The following is a 21181-nucleotide window of genomic DNA, read 5'->3' on the forward strand; positions in this document are numbered from 1 at the left end:
TGCAAATTTAATGGAACCATGGACTAGCATATGGAAACATAAACTGAGCAGGCCATCAACAATTAGGGGAGAAAGTACGAAGTACAATCTAATCACAGTAAGATGAGAAAATTTTCACAAGGTAGACAAACCCATTAGACAAAAACAGCAAAACCAGTATTTCAAAATAACATTCATACATCAAGAAAAGAAAAATTGAACACCCTTATACCCTAAACTTACAGTCCAAACTAAAATAAACAGAACGGATACCGGATAGATTGACTAATTTTACTTGATGTTCATTTCCGCTTTGGTCTCTGCAGGAAAACTATTTACCTCATCTGGCAAGTTGCTCTGCCATGTTTATTAACATGTTTAACATTGGATCCAAACAGCAGCTCAGATGGCCAGAGGCCATATATATAATTTATTGAATACCAAGAGAAAAGACTTCCGACTAAAAAAAGTACAGGTAAATTAGATAAGCCTACAGACGTTGAGAGGACATTCTTCGTCTTCTTAGTCGCTCAGCTACGATGAAGGAAAGTTCAAGAGACTGAGAAGCATTCAATCTTGGGTCACAATGAGTGTGGTAGCGAGAGCCCAAATCGTCATAGGTTACTGTTCGTGATCCACCAATGCATTCAGTCACATTTTGCCCTGTCATTTCTAGATGAATACCACCAGGGTGGCTCCCTTCTTGCTCATGCACATCAAAGAAAGCTCGGACCTCAGCCTGCCAGTTCAGTACAACAGGACATTCAGACACATGCTAAACTTTCAGATCGAGAAACAGAAACTGTTGAAATCTCAGGCTGTCTAAAAAAAATATACAACACACTTTCAACCACATAAAATTATTTTCAGTTTTTTTATTGTGACATTAAGCCTCTAAGAATTTACCTCCATGCAAGCAAATATATATATAAACTTTCTACTAAGAGTCTCTGAACAGATCAATATCAACCAAAAGCATCAGCAGCCACCTCTATCCATTTAACTTCTAAGAATCATAAAAAGGACACAGAGATGAAACATACCAGGATTGAATCGAAAGCACGGGTTTTGAGTCCACATGGTGCCTTGATGGTATTCCCGTGCATTGGATCACAAACCCATGTCACAATCTGACCAGCTCCTCTTACTGCCCTGACCAAGTGGGAAAGTTTCACTCTCATGTTCTCAGCACCCATTCTAACAATTACGGTTATTCTTCCAGGCTTATTGGCAGGGTTCAGGATGTCAATGAGCTTAATTAGCTCATTTGGATCCATTTTTTGACTAACCTGTAACAAAATTTCCATCTTTAGGCAACTAACGTAAACAACATTGGCTAGGAAAAGTGGGTAAGATCTCAAAATTAGCACAAATGAGTTAAAAGGAGCTGAAGATGCATTTATAATGGTAATATACACAAGTACAATAGCAGGTAAATCCATTTTGATTAATATTACAAGAGGTAAACATTAGATGGTGCTTAGATAGACACATCAGACACAACTTAACAAATCATAGCCATAGCTTATATTTTTCAGTCACCATAGATGTCCAAGGCACAGTTAAGAATTTTATAAAACATAACTGTGGTGTGCTTTAGTAAGTTTATAACTTAAATTCAGCTTGTAACATTTTAGACACATGGAAATGGGTCTCTCATATTGGTTTAATGGTATGATTCTTGCTTAGAGTGAAAGAACTAGTGAGTTCAACTCTAGGGATGTCCCAAGTAAATAAGGGGAAATCAGTAAAATAAACGGAATTATTGGAGATGCATAAATGCTAAATTCTGTTTTCCTCTACTGAGATTTTCCTTCATTGTTAGATAAGTCAAACAGCCTACTGCGCTGAGCAATGAATAAGCTGATCAGTAATACTTCTGTTAGCATATTGCACTAGAACTGCTTTAAGCTATACATACCTTTATGCCAAGCGGGTTTGCAACTCCTCTCAAAAACTCGACATGAGCACCATCTAGTTGCCTGGTTCGTTCCCCTACCCAAACCATGTGAGCAGAACAATCATAGAAAAGACCAGAAGTTGAATCCTCCCTTGTAAGTGCTTGTTCATAAGGAAGAAGCAAGCACTCATGGGATGTCCAGAAATCAGTTGTTGACATGATAGGATGGTCAACTGTGAGTCCAGCAGCAGCCATGAATCCTAAGGCTTCATCAACCCTGTGAGCTAGTTCTTGATACCTGCAAACCAATCCCCAATATAAAACATATTAGACTTAAAATTGTCTGATTAATTCAATCTGCATGGCGGAATATGCAACTGAAATTGACACTTGATGTCGTCACGACAAAGCTGGGTACTTCAGGCCCAAGTGCAATTTTTTTGGGAAGTCTCTGAAATGATATAGAGTTGAAGTGCAACAGACCAAGCATAACTGTGGAACTCATTCCAAACTTTCATCTCCGAAAAGGCATTTGGCAGCCACATAAAACAAGCTTGCCTGCTGAAGCAGATAATCTGCTGTTAAACTTAATTAAAGATTGTGATTTTCTTACCTATCTCCCTGTTCACTGTTCTCCACAAAATCAAGATTCCATTCAGTGACCCTCTGCATTGCAGCATAACCTCCAGTAGCAAAAGCTCTAAGAAGGTTAAGAGTCGCAGCAGATTGCATGTATGCCCTAATAAGCCTATGTGGATCTGGAATTCTTGACTTCTCATCAAATGTATCACCATTGATATTGTCACCCTTGTAACTTGGTAGCTTCACTCCATTTATCTCCTCAAACGGATCTGATCTTGGTTTTGCAAACTGACCCGCCATTCTTCCAACCTACAATTAACCATGTAACAACTTAAGCTTAAACTCGTGATCATTTTTCAATCAAGAAGCTCATCATAATGATCTGTGTTTTATCTATTCAAGTTCCTAGATAATCTACAACTCAACACACTTGAGTAAAGTAAACATATGGATATTCAACATATATTATGTAAATATGCACACATATAGAGAAATAGCTCAAAACATCTATTATATGGAGCACTAATAGTCCTTATACTATGCAAAACTAGTACATTTTAGTTTCAAAAAAAAAAAACAAATACAGTTTTAGTCCAGCTCCAATAATGCCGTTAAAAGTTAATTAACGGACCATCGTACTGCTCATATGCCTTTGTCCCATAAAAAAAAACCAATAGTGGAAAGAATACACAAAATTGACTTCGCCGACATGTTAAATTTACCATATAATTTTTTCTATGGACTAGAGCATGAGCTTGAGAGAGGCAGAACGAGGATCTGAAACTTATGAGTTTGAGGTTTGGTGGGTTCTAAATTAACTATTTGCACATGGTGAATAAATTTCTTAAGATGAATACACAGTTTAAGCTAATTCAGGTTTCTGAGAAAAACCATAAGTGGAAACAATATACAGTGACACGTGAACACCTCCCTGACCGCCACCGATAAGGTATACAGACAACTGACAAGGTGTTTGAATCTTTATGACTACAATTAAACAACTGATAAACATGTATTGACCATGTTGAGCAAATTAGTCTTCAGATATCAAATTGAAAATGTGTATTATCATCAAATTTTTGTTTAGCCCGCAAAGCACAATTCTTGAAGAATATTTTAGAAATGTCATGATTCTTTCTGGTTCTCTTCAAAGCTTAGCGTTCCATTCCACTCCAACTACTTTTTTGGGTGGCGGGAAGCATGGGTAAATGAAATTCCACATTGATACATGTAGGAACTTCAGAGAATTGAGATATACACTATGATGAAACAGAGACATTAAAGAGAAAAAAGATTCATAAATGTAGCTAACTTTTTCAGTCTCATGAGTCATGGCTAAGCAGCTATATATTCCTCATCAGTTTGACAACGATGGAAGTCCCCGAGACAATGAGAGAATACATATTCATAGATATTGCTCTTTGTTACAGGACGGATTCATATGACTAGCACATGGATGGATGGTTCGTTAACTTTTGACAACACTATTGGAATTGGACAAAAACTGCACTAGTTTTGCAAAGCATAAGGACTACTAATGCGGGATAATTTTGGTTCAAAGCCCAAACATAAGGAACTATACGCATAACTCAACACACCAAAACATATATACACACAGTTACACAAAGAGTGACAGACAACATACATACAGAGAGAACACACAAACAAAATTTTACGTGATTTTTTTTTTTGACGACTCTGGTGTCGGGGCAGCTTTCGCAAACCCCCAACTAACTAATTCCACGGATACCTGCCACCTCCCACCAGCAACAATATATAGTATAAAACCTTTTGGAAAATCTCAGAATCAAATTACTCTATGACAAGGGAAATTGGCAGGAATATACTAGCACAATTTTCACACAGATCCATAAAAATGAGAACTAAGAAACAGCAAAAACCACATACTAACCCATCAAAACACAAGAATTAGGAAATAAGAGTCATAAAAATCAAATCTTTATTACCTTAATCACAGGAACTTGCCCACCAAACATAAGAACAACACTCATCTGAAGCAAAATCCTGAAAGTATCACGAATATTATTGGCATTAAACTCCTTAAAACTCTCAGCACAATCTCCACCTTGTAACAAAAATGCTTTCCCCAATGCAGCCTCACCAAGCTTCTCTTCCAAACTCCTTGCCTCACCAGCAAACACAAGGGGTGGATTCATTTCAAGTGTTTTAAGCACAGATTCAAGTTCTTTCTCATCTGGGTATTCAGGAAGTTGCAAAGCTTTCTTGGTTTTCCAGCTATCAAGACTCCATTTTCCTTGCTTAACTGCAGTCTTGGCTGGCTCCGCCGCGTGTACGGCGGAGATGGGGTGGCGCCGCCCATGATGGTGGTTCGGGAAAAGGGTAAAACGTGGTTGGGGTAAAGAGTTGTGAAGGAGATGAGATTGAACAAGGGATTTTGATGATGACAGTGATAAGGTGTTTGATAAAGCCATGATTTTTTTAATCTTTTGATGATTCTTGAATCCTCTTTTTCTCTCACTACCAAAAAAAACAAAAGATGAACTTTTTTAGAGAGAGAAAAGGGAAGAGGATCAATGGAAGAGGAGATCTGAAGGAGGCATTTTAGATTATTTATATACCTAACAATTTGACTTACATCTCACGAGTTTGACGTAATTTGATAAAGCCACTATTACGTAATTAGAAGATCACTTGTAAAAACACTCTTGCAAAAATATGAGTAAAATTAAGTATAATAAATATATATGATTCTACTTTTTCTAAATTGCGTTAAAGTTTAATGTATCGGAGTATTTTTTATATTTTCCAAGTGATATTATGGTGATTGGTGAGTAGGTGTAGATTATGGTGATTGGTGAGTAGGTGTAGAGCTGGTACTGAGGGGCATTTTGGTAAATAAGTTGTAAAATTGGGGTAAAGATTGGTATTTTTTGTTAAACACTGATACAAAAATTTGTTTTTGTGTTGTCTTTTCATTTCTGATTTGTGATAATTGTTCTTTTAGTACCTCAACTATTGATAAATATGAATTTTAATTTTAATAATATTTTAATCAATTAAATTGAATATTAATCAATTAAATTGAATATTTTTCATTTTTATATAAAAAATAATAACAACAATAAATTTCGCATAATTCTATAAATGAAATCTGTGAAGAGTGTGTATGCAACATTATTCCTCTCTTGTAAACGTAGAGATGTCGTTTCTAATAAACCATCGATTCAAGTAAAACATATCAAACATTCAATTATGTAAAGTATAAAACGAGGAAGAGAACAATAACAACAACAAGTAATATAATTACTAAAGCAAAGGAAAAAACAACAGACAATATTAAAATTAAAGAATAAGATAGTAGAATAGTAATACTGATAAAATTGAAAAAGGAAAACATGTTTGGCTACCTACTAATCTTATATCATAATTTTCAACCTACATATCTTCCGATCTCGGTAAGTTACAAGAGTGTCATGTCTTGTATAAGCATCGCTCCCTGTTAAGACTTCTTTAGTCTACCCATATCTCTCCTTATATCCATTATAGTCAACCTCTCACGGATATTTGTGCATTTTCTCGTCATATGTTTGAATTATCTCAATTTTGCAGCTCTCATCTTGTCCTCCACGGAGGTCACTTTCATCTTATCTTGTATAATTTTGTTTCTGTGCTTATCTCTAATAGCATTCTCACTCATTCATTATATAAGAAATAGTATTATGTCATATTTAAATTATTTCTTAAAATTATATCATTCTTAAATATAAAGTAATTAAAAATGGAGATTACAAGTATTTGTATGCTAAATAAACTTCAAACGTCACAAGAATTAAGATCAAAATCTATCTATAAATGAGGGACTAAAATGTTATTAATCCAATAATTGAACCTTACACCAAAAAATATAAGATACCTATTGTTATGGAAATATCATTAAAAGTAATGATTGACATACAAGTATATATCTTATATCCTAAAAATTTGGATTTGAGCTCTATGAGGTTGTTATTGCCTTTTGATAAAAAAAAAAAAAAAAATTCCAAAGTAAAACTTTACAAGACAAGTTTGAATTAATCAAATTTTAACGCGAACACGAAATATTTAAGTGAAAAACCAAAGAAAAATAGTTTGTTAATGAAGTGTGGCTAATGTCCACCTTTTCTGTCTCTTATCTTTTTCATTGAGCTAAACATTTAATTGATTAAATGTATTGCGTCGTTGTAACAATTGGTTCCATAAAATTTGTGGAGAGTTAGGTAGGGTGAACCTATCGCATTGATGTGAGTTTTTAAAAATATAATATTTTTTATCTCAATCTTATATTTATTGTGAAACTTTTTAAATATATAAAATAATTTTATGGACAATGTAAAGAAAGTGAGATTGGAGAACATAAGTTGGTCACAAATTCTGGGTATAAAATTACTTTTCCTTTAATTATAAAATAAGAATTCAAATTTAATCGAATTCCACGAAAACTTCCCCTGCTTTACTATAGTACAAACCTTCACACCCCAAGAATGGGTCAAAATTAGCATGAAAATTTGCAAGGCATATATATAAAGAAGATTTATCCAATGTCTAATCATTGAAGGCAATATTGTTGAAAAATTAATTATTTATTAACAATATTATGTGAAAAAATTCATAAAGATTGATAAGGTATCTTTGTGGTTGATAAGTCTTTTGGACCAGTTGAGTCATATGTCCTCATAAATGGAATAATTCCAGGAATCTCTCATTCCAACGACCCTCTTAAAATATTTGGCCTTTCAATCATTGTAAAGGTCTCAATATTTATTGATTAATTTATACATATCTCGATTAATTTTACGATATTTTATTATAAATAATATGAACTAAACAATTTTGTTATTTATAATATTTTTGTCTCTGTTGAAATTTAAATCTCAAAATTCATGGTTCTTAACTCATTTCATTGACTACAGTCATACTCTTGGGTGCTCACCCACAAAACATATTACTCTTTCTCTCAATTTACGTCTCATAGTTCAAATTTCCTTCGATTTCGTAATTTTCTCATGTGCTTTTTAAATAGTTATTATTGTGATTTATAATACCTTTTTTATGTAATTTTCAAATATATAAATTTGAATTCAAAAAACATAAAGATTCTATATCCAAAATCACAAATTAAAATTAAAAAATCTGACTCCCGAAATTCCAATTTTGATTACACATAAATTGGGAAAGAGACGGTACATCATTTTCTAGATTTGTTATATATAAGGTATTTGTCTTTTTTCTTTTCGTACCTCAGAAAAAACTAGAATTTTTTTCCTAATCAACATAGCTTAAATTTGCTGAGAAAATAAATCATATATGATTATATCTTCCCAAATTAGAAAATTTTACTAAATCAATTGATTGATTATCAAAACTAAGAATTAATCTGATAATTACATTTTCTTAAACAAGTAATCATATGATATTTGTTAAGCTAACTAATATCAACTGATAGTATTTTTATTATTTTACTTTTGAAAGTTCGAACTCGAAATCTATAGTTATGAATAAAGAAAACTTATTCATCATTTCATCCATCACAATTCTTGACGGTGATTTCACGTTCATTAAATCTATTAATATGATAACTTGTGGGAGAACAAAATATAAAGTGAAACTAACATTTCTTTCACATTTGAAAAACTACAAGATAATTTGCCTCTTTGTTTCTAATTTATATTAACTATATTTATTTCTTAAAATGTATTTCCCAAAATATTATATTTTATACATTCAAAGAGTGATACAATAAAATTGTCATTTTATTTAAGGAAAAGCTCTAATATGTCATCAAATTATTAGAAATGACTCATCTATGACAACCGTTAAAAGTTGAGTTAATGTTTTTGTATTCAGAGCCGCTAAAGTCTTAAACGATATTTATATAAAGCGTTAGTTATAAACACTCATATTATATTCTTGTCACTAAATATAATGTATTGACACAAAATTCTTTATTTGTTACAAAAAATAGTGTTTGGGATAAGAAATAATGTTATACACCTGAGGGTCTGTTCGATTACATATATAAAAAGTTATAATACTTGCATAAAATCTCATATTAGTGATACGATGCTTAGCAACCTTTTGATACTTGTATAAGTTTAGCAATACACGATATATTATATAGTTGTTATTTTATTGTCCGCATAAGTAATAGCTGCATAAATTATATAGAAATATGTGTTACTTAGCTTGCATGTTCTTGTACGTTGCCCTAATAAAATACATCCATTAATAAAATAAAATTATGTGATCCAATAAAGTAAGTTGTTGTATGCCTAAAATCTGTCAAAGATTTAGGTGTAAGTGATTAAATATAGTCAAACTATATATTAACTAATCATGATTAAGTCATAGTTGTGTATGTTAACAGAAGTAGTTTTTGGTCAATGTTAATTAAGAAACTCAAGAGATCCTTCTTGTTAAGTGGAATACCATAAGTAAGGGTGGACATAGTTTGGGCCAATTCACAATTTAATTTTTTTATACCTTATATTTAATCCTACGCATATCAATATGAGTGTTAGAATGACCTCAATCGTTATTAACGATACAAAGTTATAATTTTTAAGGAGCAACATATTAGGTGAATGAGACTATTAATTGTATTGTGTGGCTTTAGAGACTCAAAAGTCAAAAATTCTAAATATCCAAATTAATTACTCGAAAATCGAACGTAAAAATCTAATTTAATTTAGACTTATTTGAATTGTAATTTTTTCAATTCGAAATTCAAAAAATCAAAATTTTAAATCTTATTCAAGCGTCCACCCCCAGTTATAAGAATGTAATGAAAAGGGAGGGGGGGGGGGGGTTTAAGAGAATAGAGATTATATTAGTTAAAACTCATTTTTAAATAATATAAATGTTCAATAAAAACAAGCTTTAAGTAATGTGTCAAAATAAAAAATGCAAACAAATTTAGAAGGTCACTTATGCCTTTAGCCATTTTTTATTCTCATTTCTTGTTATTAGATTAGAGTATTCGATTTGAGTTTTTATAATAATTTCTTTTTTTTTAGGGTCGTTAGTAGCAAGAAGATAACTAAATCGAGAAGTGGAAGACTAGGTGACATTTATTTTTTTAAAATGACTTCCAATTTTTTTTTTTTAAAAATGAAAAAGTTATCAAAAAAAACTTTTTTCAACCAAATATATTAGGAGAAGTTTTTTCTCTATTTCTCATTTGATGTTTGATATCTGCTTTAGAGTTTGATTAATTTGAATTGGAGTTAAAAAGTCTTACTCTAGGAGGGGAGAGTAAATCACTCCTTATCGAAGGTTATTATTAACCACAACTCGAAATCAAGATATCTAAGTAAATTTAAAAAGTTTTCTATTTGATTTTTTTAAAGTTAGTGGTATATTTTTAGGACATTTTTTTGGGTGCAAAAATCGAAGTTTTGGGGATTATATTGGCTAATTAAGAAAGTTAAAGGTACTATAATGTCTTTTGACTTTAATAATTGGGATGACAATGAAACATTTCATATTTCAGGCGCATTTTAAACCTCTAAAATCACTAATAAAAACTAACATGCACTAATGGCGTAAATTAACATCCTCGTATTCTCAGATTACTGTCTCCTCATCTACCTGAATTTAGTTAATTTTCTCAATTGGGTTTCTTCCATAGCTATGTATTCATCAATCTTGAAAGTTAAAATACCAAAATATTAAAAAAAAATCAGTTTTTGGGAAGTTCTTGGAACCCCAAAGTATGTCAATCGTAGCCCAGAATCTTTTCACAACTCCACACTCTCGTATCAATTCGTTTTACGTCAAGAACCCAAAAATTTTAACCCCATTACATCTAAAACCCTTGAAAACCCCTTTAATTTTCCGTACAAAAAAACTCCATTTGCACAAAATTGAGTTTTTGCAATGTCATCAATGGAAAGTTAAGAGCTTTGATTCAGAGGATACTGTAAATGGTCAAGTTTCAGCTGAGTATGAGTTTAATTTTGATGGGTTCCTTTCGATTCTTGAGTTTTTGTGTTTGTTATCTTCAGCTGTGGTAGCTATTGGTTTTGCTGTGAATTCTTGGTTTTTGGGGTCTATGAAGTGGTTGGGGAATAGGGTATTAGCTGCACAGTGTGTTGTGTTGGTTGTTGGAGTGATTATTGGTTCTATGATTAGGAGAAGGCAATGGAGAAGGATTTGCTTGAGTAATTTTTCCAGGTATGGGAGTGGTTTAAAAGGGGTTAATTTGTTGGAAAGAATTGAGAAGGTAGAGGAAGATTTGAGGAGTTCAGCTACAATTATTCAGGTTCTATTGAGACAGCTTGAGAAGCTGGGAATTCGATTTCGGGTTACAAGAAAGACACTCAAAGATCCTATTATTGAGGTAATATTGTTAGTTTAAGCATATGATGAGGTGAAATGGATTTAAGCAAGTTTCATTTATCTGTTAATCATTAAAACATATTAATCTTTGTGAATGCAGTAGTATAAATAGAGGATGGTGATGCTGTTTCCTTGATGTCATCTCTAATAAGCATCGCATGCGTGCTAGAAAGTTCTCTTATTCGAAGTTTGAATGATCAATAGATGATCGCATGATTCATTGCTTATCGATTCTGAAGTGCAAAGAAGTTTGTGGATACTTGATTTAAAGGTGGATGTTTTGGTTGGATCTAAATGTTAGAAGTGACTAATTTACAGATTTGTAGAAAAATGAATCAGAAAACCATACTAGCAGATTGGAGATTATTTGGAAAAAAAAGTTTAGAAAACTACATTTCAATGTTTCTATTTAATATAATTCATAAAATTTGAATAAGTTAACCTGAAACTCATAAAGTTCTTTGCTTTGATCTTGGATGATATGATAATCTTATCAACAACAACAACATACCTAGTGAAATTCCACAAGTGGGGTCTGGGGAGGGTAGGATGTACTCAAACCTTACCACTACCTCATGGAGATAGAGAGGCTGTTTTCGAAAAACCCTCAGCTCAAAAGTCACAGTCCCAAGTAAAATAGAAAAACAATATATATAGCATAATGACACAAAAAATGAAAAGCGATGCAAATTTTACATGACAAGAACAATAACAATAGCAAAGTAATGTGATAATGTGATAGTCAAACTCAATAACAACACAACTATAAAGGCACGCCTAGACCTACGACCACCCTAAACCGGCACACGGCCAGACACCATTCTATCCCTGCTTGCCTTCTATCCTAATCTGCAACCTTCACTCCTTTCTATTTAAGGTCATGTCTATCTTGTCTAATCACCTTTCTCCAATACTTTTTCGATCTACCCCTGCCTCTCCGCATAACCCCCAACTCCAACTGCTTGCACCTCCTAATTGGGGCGTCGACACCCTTCCTCTTAACATGCCCAAACCATCTCAGTCTCGCTTCTCTCGTTTTGTCTGCCACATATGCTACTCCCACCTTCTTTCGAATAACCTCATTCCTGATTTTATCACTCCTAGTTTGTCCGCACATCCATCTCAGCATCCTCATCTCTGCCACATGCATCTTCTGAACTTGAAAATTCTTTACTGGCCAGCACTTCACTCCATATAACAATGCTAGTCTAACCACCGTTCTATAAAACTTGCCTTTAAGTCTAGGTGGTACTTTCTTATCACACAGAACTCCAGAGGCAAGCCTTCATTTCATCTATGTTGCCCCAATGCGGTGCGTGACATCATCATCGATGTCCCTACTACTTTGATGATGGATCCAAGATATTTAAAGCTTTCTGTCTTGGGGAGAGGTTGAGTGGCAAGCCTCACTTCCATGCCCTCTTCCTCCATCGCAACACTAAATTTGCACTCCAAGTATTCTGTTTTGGTCCTGCTCAATCTGAAACCCTTGGAACTCCAGCGTTTGTCTCCAAACCTCCAACCTATCGTTAACTCTGTCCCGAGTCTCATCAATCCAAACTATGTCGTTCGCAAAAAGCATACACCATGGAACCTCCTCCTGAATAGACCGTATCAGCTCATCCATCACTAAGGCAAAGAGAAAAGGACTCAGCACAGATCCCTGATGTAGTCCCATCTCAACAGGAAAATGCTCTGAGTCATCTCCCACCGTCCTAACCCGAGTCTTGGCTCCAATATACATGTCCTTTATCGCCCTAATATACACCATCGAGACACCTTTAGCCTCCAGACACCTCCAGAGAACATCTGTCGGAACTGTCATAAGGCTTTTTAAGGTCAATGAATACCATATGGAGATCCCTTTTTTTTCCTCTAAATTTCTCCACCAGTCTCTGTATAAGATGGATTGCTTCAGTAGTCGACCACTCCGGCATGAATTCGAACTGGTTCTCTGAGATTGACACTCCTCTCCTCACCCTCATCTCCACCACTCTCTCCTAAATCTTTATAATGTGGCTTAGCAATTTGATACCCCTGTAATTATTACAGTTTTGAATATCCCCTTGTTCTTGTACAATGGAACCATAGTACTCCACTTCCATTCATCGGGCATCTTAGCAGTCTTCAAAATAACATTAAACAACTTAGTCAACCACTTCAAACCTGCCTTGTCAGTGCTCTTCCAAAAGTCCACCGAAATCTCATCGGGCCCGGTTGCTCTCCCCATCCTCATCCATGCACTCTAATGCACTCCAACCACTCCGTATAGGCAACCTTCTTGGCTTTCACTTTGCGTTGTACTTCTCCATTACACCACCAATCTCCTTGACGACCACCAAAGATTCCTCTCGATACCCCTAGAACCTCGGCAGCTGCTTTTCAAATGCAACTAGCTGTCATGTCCCACATATTGTTCACATCCCCGCTACTACTCCAGGCCCTAAACCAGTCAACTTCTTCCCCATCTCCCGCGAAAGGGCGGGAGTTAGGCCCCCCCCCCACCTAATCCTCGGTCGGTCATAAAGGGTCTTCTTTCTCTATCCCACTTAATCTCCAAGTCCATCACCAAAAGCTTATGTATGAAATCTTCATTATCTTTGCCACGACAATCAAAAGTTGACCTCATCGTCTGTCTGTCTTTTGCTTAAAACTTACTTGTAAATCATTTGTATTTCTGTTTGTTTGAATACTCAACTTCCCTTAGAAAAGGTAATGTATTGCTTTTTGCTTACTGAACGAACTTGTAAACCATCACATTATTAGGTGAAACAATCATTTGTATTATTAGTACATCTCACTTCTATAAAGTAGGACCAACAACTACCTGAACACCAGAGTGGACTTGGAAAACTTAAAACCTGAGAAAATAACTGATACAGTGACTTGGCATATGCTAGTTGCAAAGCCGTAACAAGGATTCTGTGCTTTATCATGATAACAACTTAACCTCTCTTTTTCCCCTTTCGCTAAGAGTTGTCTCGTTTAAATTTTTGAGTGGAACGTATATTGAGAATTCACATACTCGACCACATCAAGTACAGACAACTTATTGAGGGGTATCCCAAACTATACTCTGATGTTATTCCCAAACACGGTCGCCTTGCATGTAAGAGAGAGATAAAACTCCCTCAGAAAGGCAAGTTTTGTGCCTACCTTGGATGGTTAGGTGATGTGCTGTAGAGATCCTCTCTTTAGAGGATGAGGTGCAAAGGCGCAAAATGATCTATAAAGAAGTAGTCACTTTTTTTTGAATCTAGCTTTAAAAGGGGAAAAAAGAGAGGAGGAAATATAGGGCCTTTTTGCTATTTGAGTATTAGGACTCCTTTCCATGTACATTTCAGCAGTCTCTTGTCGTCAATGTCTTCTTTCTCTTCTAGTATATGTCACACCTTTTCTTCTACTATTATTTTGGTTACAAGTAATTGGAGATTTTATAGAAGAACTTGCACTAGGACAGTGCATAATTACTACTTCTACTATTATGTCTCTACTACTTTTGACTTATTTCTTCTTATTTTTTCTCTTTTAGCTAATGTTTCTGTCACACCCCGAGAGGGTACCCTAGGCGTGACCGGCACTCAGAAACCATCTCTGACATCCGAAAGAACCACTTGGTTTCATCACTCATTCGTTCATCAGCGGAAGACTTAAGTGAAAATAAGAATACTTATGTGGGCTCGCCATCAACATCAAAGGAGAACTACTCCAATTACATCATCAAACTCTGTCTATGAAGCCTCTAACACTATCAGATGGTGCCAATGACATGTTCATGACTACCTCAAAAGAAACATCACACTCAACAAAAAAAAAAGATAAGGAGTTCCTCCGAATACAAGAAGGACTCACCAAATAGCTGGAAAGAAATGATCTTCAACGATGCGCCTGTTGAGGATCTCTAACACCCGTATCTGCATCATAAAATGATGCAGGTCGAATGACGTCAGTACATGGAATGTACGAGTATGTAAAATGGCAGAAAAGTACGAACAGATATCAAGAACTCCTCTCAGGAAGACTCGGCTCAGAATTCAACATCATCGCAACATCAATATGTAATGCAAGTTTAAAAATAATAATAATAATAATAAGCAATGCTTACTCAGTTGAGAGTTTCTCTAACCGGCAACCATCACTTATGAGCTAGTGATGATACAACGAAGCGATGTCGTTGCCACATCCATCCAATACCTTGCCAGGGTAAAGGACATCACCATCTTGGATCCAATCATCAAAGTCCTCTTTTTGGGACTTAAGAGGCATAGCCTCCATCCTACGCTGGCTACGTAATTCTGGGGTTTGAGTCAATTAAACTCTTACCCAACTCGGTGCTCAATACTACTCCCAAAATATATGCTCATATTAACCTCATCATTTAGTCTCATTGGACTTTAATTTAAATCATCAAACTCATCTCATTACCTCTTCATCAATCATTATACTTCAAAAACATCATTTATATCTCATCAAAACATCTTGCTCAAAATATCATTTAATCCACAGAATCAAATTCATTTAAACTCAATTCTTTTGCTCTTTCAAAACTCAATAAAATACATATATAGTATTAATTCAAATCACTATTTTTGTCAATGAATATATTAATAGCCAACATCTTTACTCATACACGCGTAAAAATATTCATGGACATCAAATCAATTAGGGTTCATGGGAAAGTAACCACGAATAATAATTCTAATAATATGAGAGGTAAAAATAATAATAATCTCAATGCATAAATATATCTAATTCAATAGAAGAAAAATTAACTCATTTAGAATTCAAGAATTAGGGTAAAACACAACTATAACTCAATTTCGATGAATTTAGATATTGGGCGCATGGACGAACTCAATCCAATGCTATGAATAGCCTTACATACCTTAAATCCGAAGCTTTACTCCGAATCGGAACACTTTTGAACCCCTAGCCTTTTTTCCTCGCCGGAGTGTTTTGTGTACTACCCGGAGTATAAGAATCACCGGAATAGTATTTCTATACTACTAAAACTAAAACTATATTTGAGAATGAGTGAAGAAGTGTATGGAGAGAAGAGTTGCTTGAGAAAGCTTGATGAATAAAATGAGGAAATAAGGTGGGTATTTATAGGTGTGGAGGAGGGACCTAACCATAAATAAAAATCTTGAAAATTCAATGGAGAATTTTGATGTTATGGATGATGTCAAATGGTTCTAGATCTTTCCATGGTAGGTGAGATGAACTCTCTTTTAACGGAATACCATTTTTCGGAGCTGCGTTTGAACAAGATGAATTCCTCATTAGGATTTCGTCTCTTCATAAGAATTGTAGATCTAGAAGTCTAGTTTCATGTCGTTCAATAATCAACTAATTTGAAGCATCTTATCGTGAGATATGATTTTTCTTCTACAAACACTCGATTCCGTCACAGCACTATGTCTTGAAAGAATTAATTTATTTGACCTACCTACCCTCCGAATCTTGAGATATGGTCTTCCTGAAAGTTGTAGGTAATATCGTTTTGGTTACTCAGAAATTTGAATAACCTAATTTGGACTATTCTATAAAAAGTTATGCCCAAATTACTTTAGACATGAGAGAACATGATCAAAATACTTTAGGCATGAGAGAATATAATTATGATCAAATACTTTAGTCATGAGAGAACATGATCAAAACCTTTTCATGCCTTCATATAAAGACTTTTGATAAATCAACAATTTAATGCATTTAAAAGCCAATATAAGTTAATATAAGATAGGTAATTAAACTTCAAATATTTAATAATCTATGCATTTGGAATCATGATATGAAAAACCCATAAAGTTTCATGCTTGAATTAAATAGCAAACTTTGATAATTCATTTGAACTTCATGAATGAAAGGATCCATGAATCAATAACATTTAGGGGGTGTTACAGTTTCTCCTTCTAGTATATGAGTCCTCTTCCTTATCTTTTGCCACTTCTGATTCTGAGCGACAAATTGATTCTTTTTATGCCCGATTAATTGAAATTAATGAATCCGGAATTTTAATTGCAAGTTGACTTTATAAGTAACAAATTCACAAGTCACAAGTATTTTTTGTATTTGGATAAATTATGCACTTCATCTTGAAAAAATCTGGGTTTTGCCTCTTAACTTTTCGCTTAAAGCCTTGAGAGCCTTGTCGTTTCCAAGTCATTTCTTGCAGATACTATCTTCGTGTGTTATCTTATACTCTAGCCTTCTTGTGATTCCATTTTCTTTCTATCCAGGCTGCAACTTTGGCCCAAAAGAACTCTGAGGCCACTCGAGCATTGGCATTGCAAGGTGAGCGTTTGGAGAAGGAGCTTGGTGAAATACAAAAGGTTCTGCTGGCAATGCAGGTAAACTGTTGTTTTAACTACTTTTCCAAGATTCACGTGCTTATTCGAATTTCCAAGGGACATTCTCTTTTATAGGAAACTTTTCCCTGGTGGATTTACATTTTCAAGATGATAAAAGAATGCTCCCATCAGTCAATTCTTTTTTTTTAGGTTGTGTCTAGCATACGATGTGAGGGTTATACTTTTAGGTCCATTCCTCCATTTTTGGTTGATTCTAAAGGTTAACCCATTTAGACGTCAACTCATGATATGTTCAACACTGTTTTTTGTATGATGATTGTTAAGTTGTTCTGCATCGGTTGTGAGATGTGAATTTTGCTCTTGGAAAATCCTCACCTTATGAGCTAGCTTTTGGGGTTGAATTAAGGTCGAATGTTTGTTTCTTTACATGGTATCGCGGCAGACCCATCTCAATTCTTGGTTTACTCGATGTTGAGCCCCCATATTATGTTGTCCATGCTTTAGTTGACATTCCTGGGGTGTTAAGTTGTCCCACATCAGTTGTGGGATGTAGATTTGGTCTATTTGGTCTTGGGAAGTCCTCACCTCATGAGCTAGCTTTTAGGATTGAGTTATAGAGCCTGTTTGGATAAGCTTTTTTTAAGCTGCTTATAAGTTGAAAACTGCTTATTTTAAGCTAAAAAAAACAGGGGTAACCCAACTTATTTTTTTGGCTTATAAACTGTTTTCAGCTTATAAACTATTTTAGATAAGCTAAGTCAAACAAACCCAATTATTTTTTGGGGCTTATTTTAAGCACAAAATGACTTTAAATTAGCTAGTTAAACACTCAAAAAAGGTGAAAACAGCTTATAAGCTAATCCAAATGGGCTCTTAGGCCAAGGTTCATTTTAGGATTGAGTTAGGCCAAGGTTTCTTTACCTATTAAAGTTTGTTACCTATCTCATCTAAAAGCTGAAACTGTTACCAAGAGCATACTTTGAAATAGTTTTTTAAAATGGAAGCTCTTTTAATTACTTAATTAATATGATGTGTCAACACCCCCCCTCACGTGGGCTTGATTCTTTTTCCTGAGCCAAACACATGAAGCATTTTTCTTTTTGCCTTTTCTTTGGGGTGGCGGTGAGATTTGAAACCGGGACCTCTGTCTGCTTTGGTACCATCTTGAAGTTTTAGGCCATCTTATCCAAAGGTTTAAGCTATTAGAGAGAGCACACTTTTACTTATAAATATTATGTCTCAACCGTAAGTCTTAGTATAGCAGAACTCTAGAGATGTTGGGTTGGTAACTATGATCTCGAATGAACTGATATATGGTGAAGGTGTGCCTTTGACGTAATAAACATGAAAGATGAAGAAGAAAACTTGAGAAATATAAGAGAAGTTCTAGAGTTACTCAAAGATCTTCCAGACACGCACCCAAGCTGGTATAGATTTCCATTTCAGGCAGAATCTCAATCCAAACTTGAAAAGGTCATCTGTTCATAGTTTGGCTTAAAATATGGAACAATATATTTCGAGTGCCGAGAGTCTTTCGAAAAAAACCTCTCTACCTTCACGAGGTAGTGGTAAGATCTGCATACGTTCTACCCTCCGTAGATCCTACTTGTGGGATTTCACTGAGTATGTTGTTGTATATTTTGAGTCTGGTAATTTGCAATTTGGTGGGAAAATATTGGAATGGAAGCTTTTCTATTCATTGTTTGACTTCCAAAGTCTAATTCGACTTGCATCCTTTCTCTTATCTTCTAATCTTATCCATCTTCTTTCTGTTCTTGCATTCTTTTTCTAATAATTTGATCTCTCTGTATAAGCTTAAAAAAAGTCTTTTATTGGAAATGAGAAAAGAAGAATACAAGCGCTATTGAAGAGAGTTTTCGTTTCTGCACCCCTTCTTTTAGTTGATTAAGATAATATGAATTAAAAGTTTCTATTTATTAGGAATATCAAAGGTGCAAGGGAATATGTCTAGCATACCAACCAATATGATATCTGTTCATTGCAGTTGTAAAATTAAAAATGAAATAAGTTTTCAAATAGCTCTTGGTTTTATACCTCTTCCCTTTCTTTTTCGTTTCATTTTAGTTCTTATTATTAGACTATTTTATTGTTGTAGTTGCTGTCGGAAGGTGAGTGAAATTGGAAAGGAGAGTTGAGTTTCTAATTCGAATATGATACCAAACACGATGGAGAGGGTCAAAGCCTTGAGCATGGAGTGTTAATGACCATAATTTTCAACTGTGTTCCCAATAGCTTTTTTAAAATGGCAGCTTGAGCATGGACATGGCCCAACTTTAGCTTCCTGAAGACATAACCTTAGATAGTAGGGTATGGAGGTCGCATATTAGAGTAGAAGGTTAGTAGACAGTGGAGCATTGTTTTGCTTTTCAATGGGATTAGGCTTGGTAGTAGTCTGGAGCACCGTATCTGTTGTATTATTAGCCTTTTTTAGTAGTTTCTTGCTTGTGTTATCTGTTATCATTTGTTGTATTAGGTTTCGGTGATCGCACTATTTTGCTGTAGTTACCGTGCCTTTCCTGAATGCATTGCACTTCTTTCCTATTAGTCAGTAGTCACCTTGTTTACTGTTGTTTTTCCTTTCCGTTACTACTTTGGTTTGCTACACCTGAGCCAAGGGCCTTCGGAAACAACTTGTCTACCTCTAAGAGGTAGGGGTAAGTCTACATACACTCTACCCTCCCAGACCCTAGTTGTGTGATTTCACTGGGTATGTTGTTGTTTATTTGGTGTTAATCTAGCATATGCATTCTCTTGCCAAATTTAAAATGGCATCTTGACAGTAAAATGTATATTAATGAAAAATAGAGCTAATATAGATGATATCTAAGCATCAATAAATTAATTAGAAGTTGTGTTAGTTGTCTTCACCTGACTCCTATCTGTTATTTATTCATCTACAGGATCAGCAACACAAACAGCTCGAATTAATTCTTGCAATTGGGAAAACTGGAAAGTTATTTGAGAACAAGCGAGGACCTAGTCAAGATCCAAATCAAAAAACAAACGACGTGTCTAATACAGCTGTTGATGGATTTCCACAGTTGGGAGTGAATCAAATCCAAGCTTTGAAGGGACAGCGAGAAACCAATAATGACAGAATCTAGTTTCTTTCACTATAGACCAGTAAGATTTCTTTAAACGACGAAAGGGTGATATGCATGGTCACACACTTATATGGTTGAAGATTGACATGATATTTGAGTGATCATATATCCTTGTTCAGATTCTTTTCTCCCGGTTCGTGGGAGCAACATCTCTGTAGGGAGGGCGGGGAGAAAGGTGAAACTCGATGTTCCTGTTCACGTTTATTTGACAGCGAAACTGTGTATTAAGAAAACACAATCGATCATATCTCCTGCAGTTTTGATGCTAAAGGGTCATTAGTTGTCGAATTTTGTTCTCAATTGGTTTTTTCTTCGTTTATGCAAACATGGTGGGAGAAATGGAAAAATCTATTTATTTTCTGGAATTGCAATGCCAAGAATGCTCCGGCATGTTTTCTTTAGTGTTTTTGTGGCTTCTTTACTCCGTTATTTTAGTTTCTCGAACTACTTTGAAATATTTTTACTTCATCTAAGGGTTTATAATAAACAACCTCTTCTTTCCAAGTTCGGGATAAGGTCTGCGTAAATTTTAGAAAAAATCATATTCTTAGTTGGTTCTCCACCCATAGTCTTTGATTTTTGACAAACTTAAAAAGACCAAAAACTGCTCAAATGATACATTTGGAGCCTACTTTTAACCTACTGCTAAAGATAAAAGACCAATTTTGTCATTTTCTCATTTCTCCCAATTCATTTCAAATTCCAGATAAACCATATTTCAATTGAATATATCAAACTTCTAATAAATTATTTCAACTAAATACTTTTATTTAAATTTTGAAAGAAAATTTGTCTGTATTTTTCATGCGTTTATTAAATAATTAAATTAATCACATAAAATAAATTCATCAACCACAAGTAAAAAAATGTTTGAGGTTTACGAATTATTGAAGCGTATAAATGTAATTAAAAATAATAATATATTT

The 21181-nt window shown here is 34.5% G+C and overlaps 2 protein-coding genes across 2 annotated transcripts; one reads left to right on the top strand and one right to left on the bottom strand.

The window, feature by feature from the left end:
• Positions 1–134: 134 nt before the first annotated feature.
• Positions 135–5061, bottom strand: LOC129898543 (phospho-2-dehydro-3-deoxyheptonate aldolase 2, chloroplastic). Its single transcript, XM_055973126.1, has 5 exons — positions 4429–5061; positions 2493–2770; positions 1901–2177; positions 1023–1268; positions 135–718 (listed from the first exon to the last, which is right to left on the bottom strand). The coding sequence occupies exons 1-5, from the start codon at positions 4912–4914 to the stop codon at positions 470–472; spliced, it is 1536 nt and encodes a 511-aa protein (XP_055829101.1). The 5' UTR covers positions 4915–5061; the 3' UTR covers positions 135–469.
• Positions 5062–10023: 4962 nt separating this feature from the next.
• On the top strand, positions 10024–20620 carry LOC129898550 (uncharacterized). The gene is made up of 3 exons (XM_055973135.1): positions 10024–10820; positions 17059–17169; positions 20052–20620. The coding sequence occupies exons 1-3, from the start codon at positions 10194–10196 to the stop codon at positions 20253–20255; spliced, it is 942 nt and encodes a 313-aa protein (XP_055829110.1). The 5' UTR covers positions 10024–10193; the 3' UTR covers positions 20256–20620.
• The last annotated feature ends 561 nt before the right edge of the window (positions 20621–21181 follow it).

This window comes from Solanum dulcamara, chromosome 1 (assembly GCF_947179165.1).
Source record: "Solanum dulcamara chromosome 1, daSolDulc1.2, whole genome shotgun sequence".
Classification (NCBI taxonomy): Eukaryota; Viridiplantae; Streptophyta; class Magnoliopsida; order Solanales; family Solanaceae; genus Solanum; species Solanum dulcamara.

Coding starts and splice junctions, on each gene's coding strand:
- LOC129898550 (XM_055973135.1), top strand. CDS start 10,194: ATGTCAATCGTAGCCCAGAATCTTTTCACAACTCCACACTCTCGTATC. Junction 10,821..17,058: donor TCAAAGATCCTATTATTGAG/GTAATATTGTTA, acceptor CTTTCTATCCAG/GCTGCAACTTTGGCCCAAAA. Junction 17,170..20,051: donor AGGTTCTGCTGGCAATGCAG/GTAAACTGTTGT, acceptor ATTCATCTACAG/GATCAGCAACACAAACAGCT.
- LOC129898543 (XM_055973126.1), bottom strand. CDS start 4,914: ATGGCTTTATCAAACACCTTATCACTGTCATCATCAAAATCCCTTGTT. Junction 2,178..2,492: donor AACAGTGAACAGGGAGATAG/GTAAGAAAATCA, acceptor ATTGGTTTGCAG/GTATCAAGAACTAGCTCACA. Junction 719..1,022: donor GTGCTTTCGATTCAATCCTG/GTATGTTTCATC, acceptor CTGAACTGGCAG/GCTGAGGTCCGAGCTTTCTT.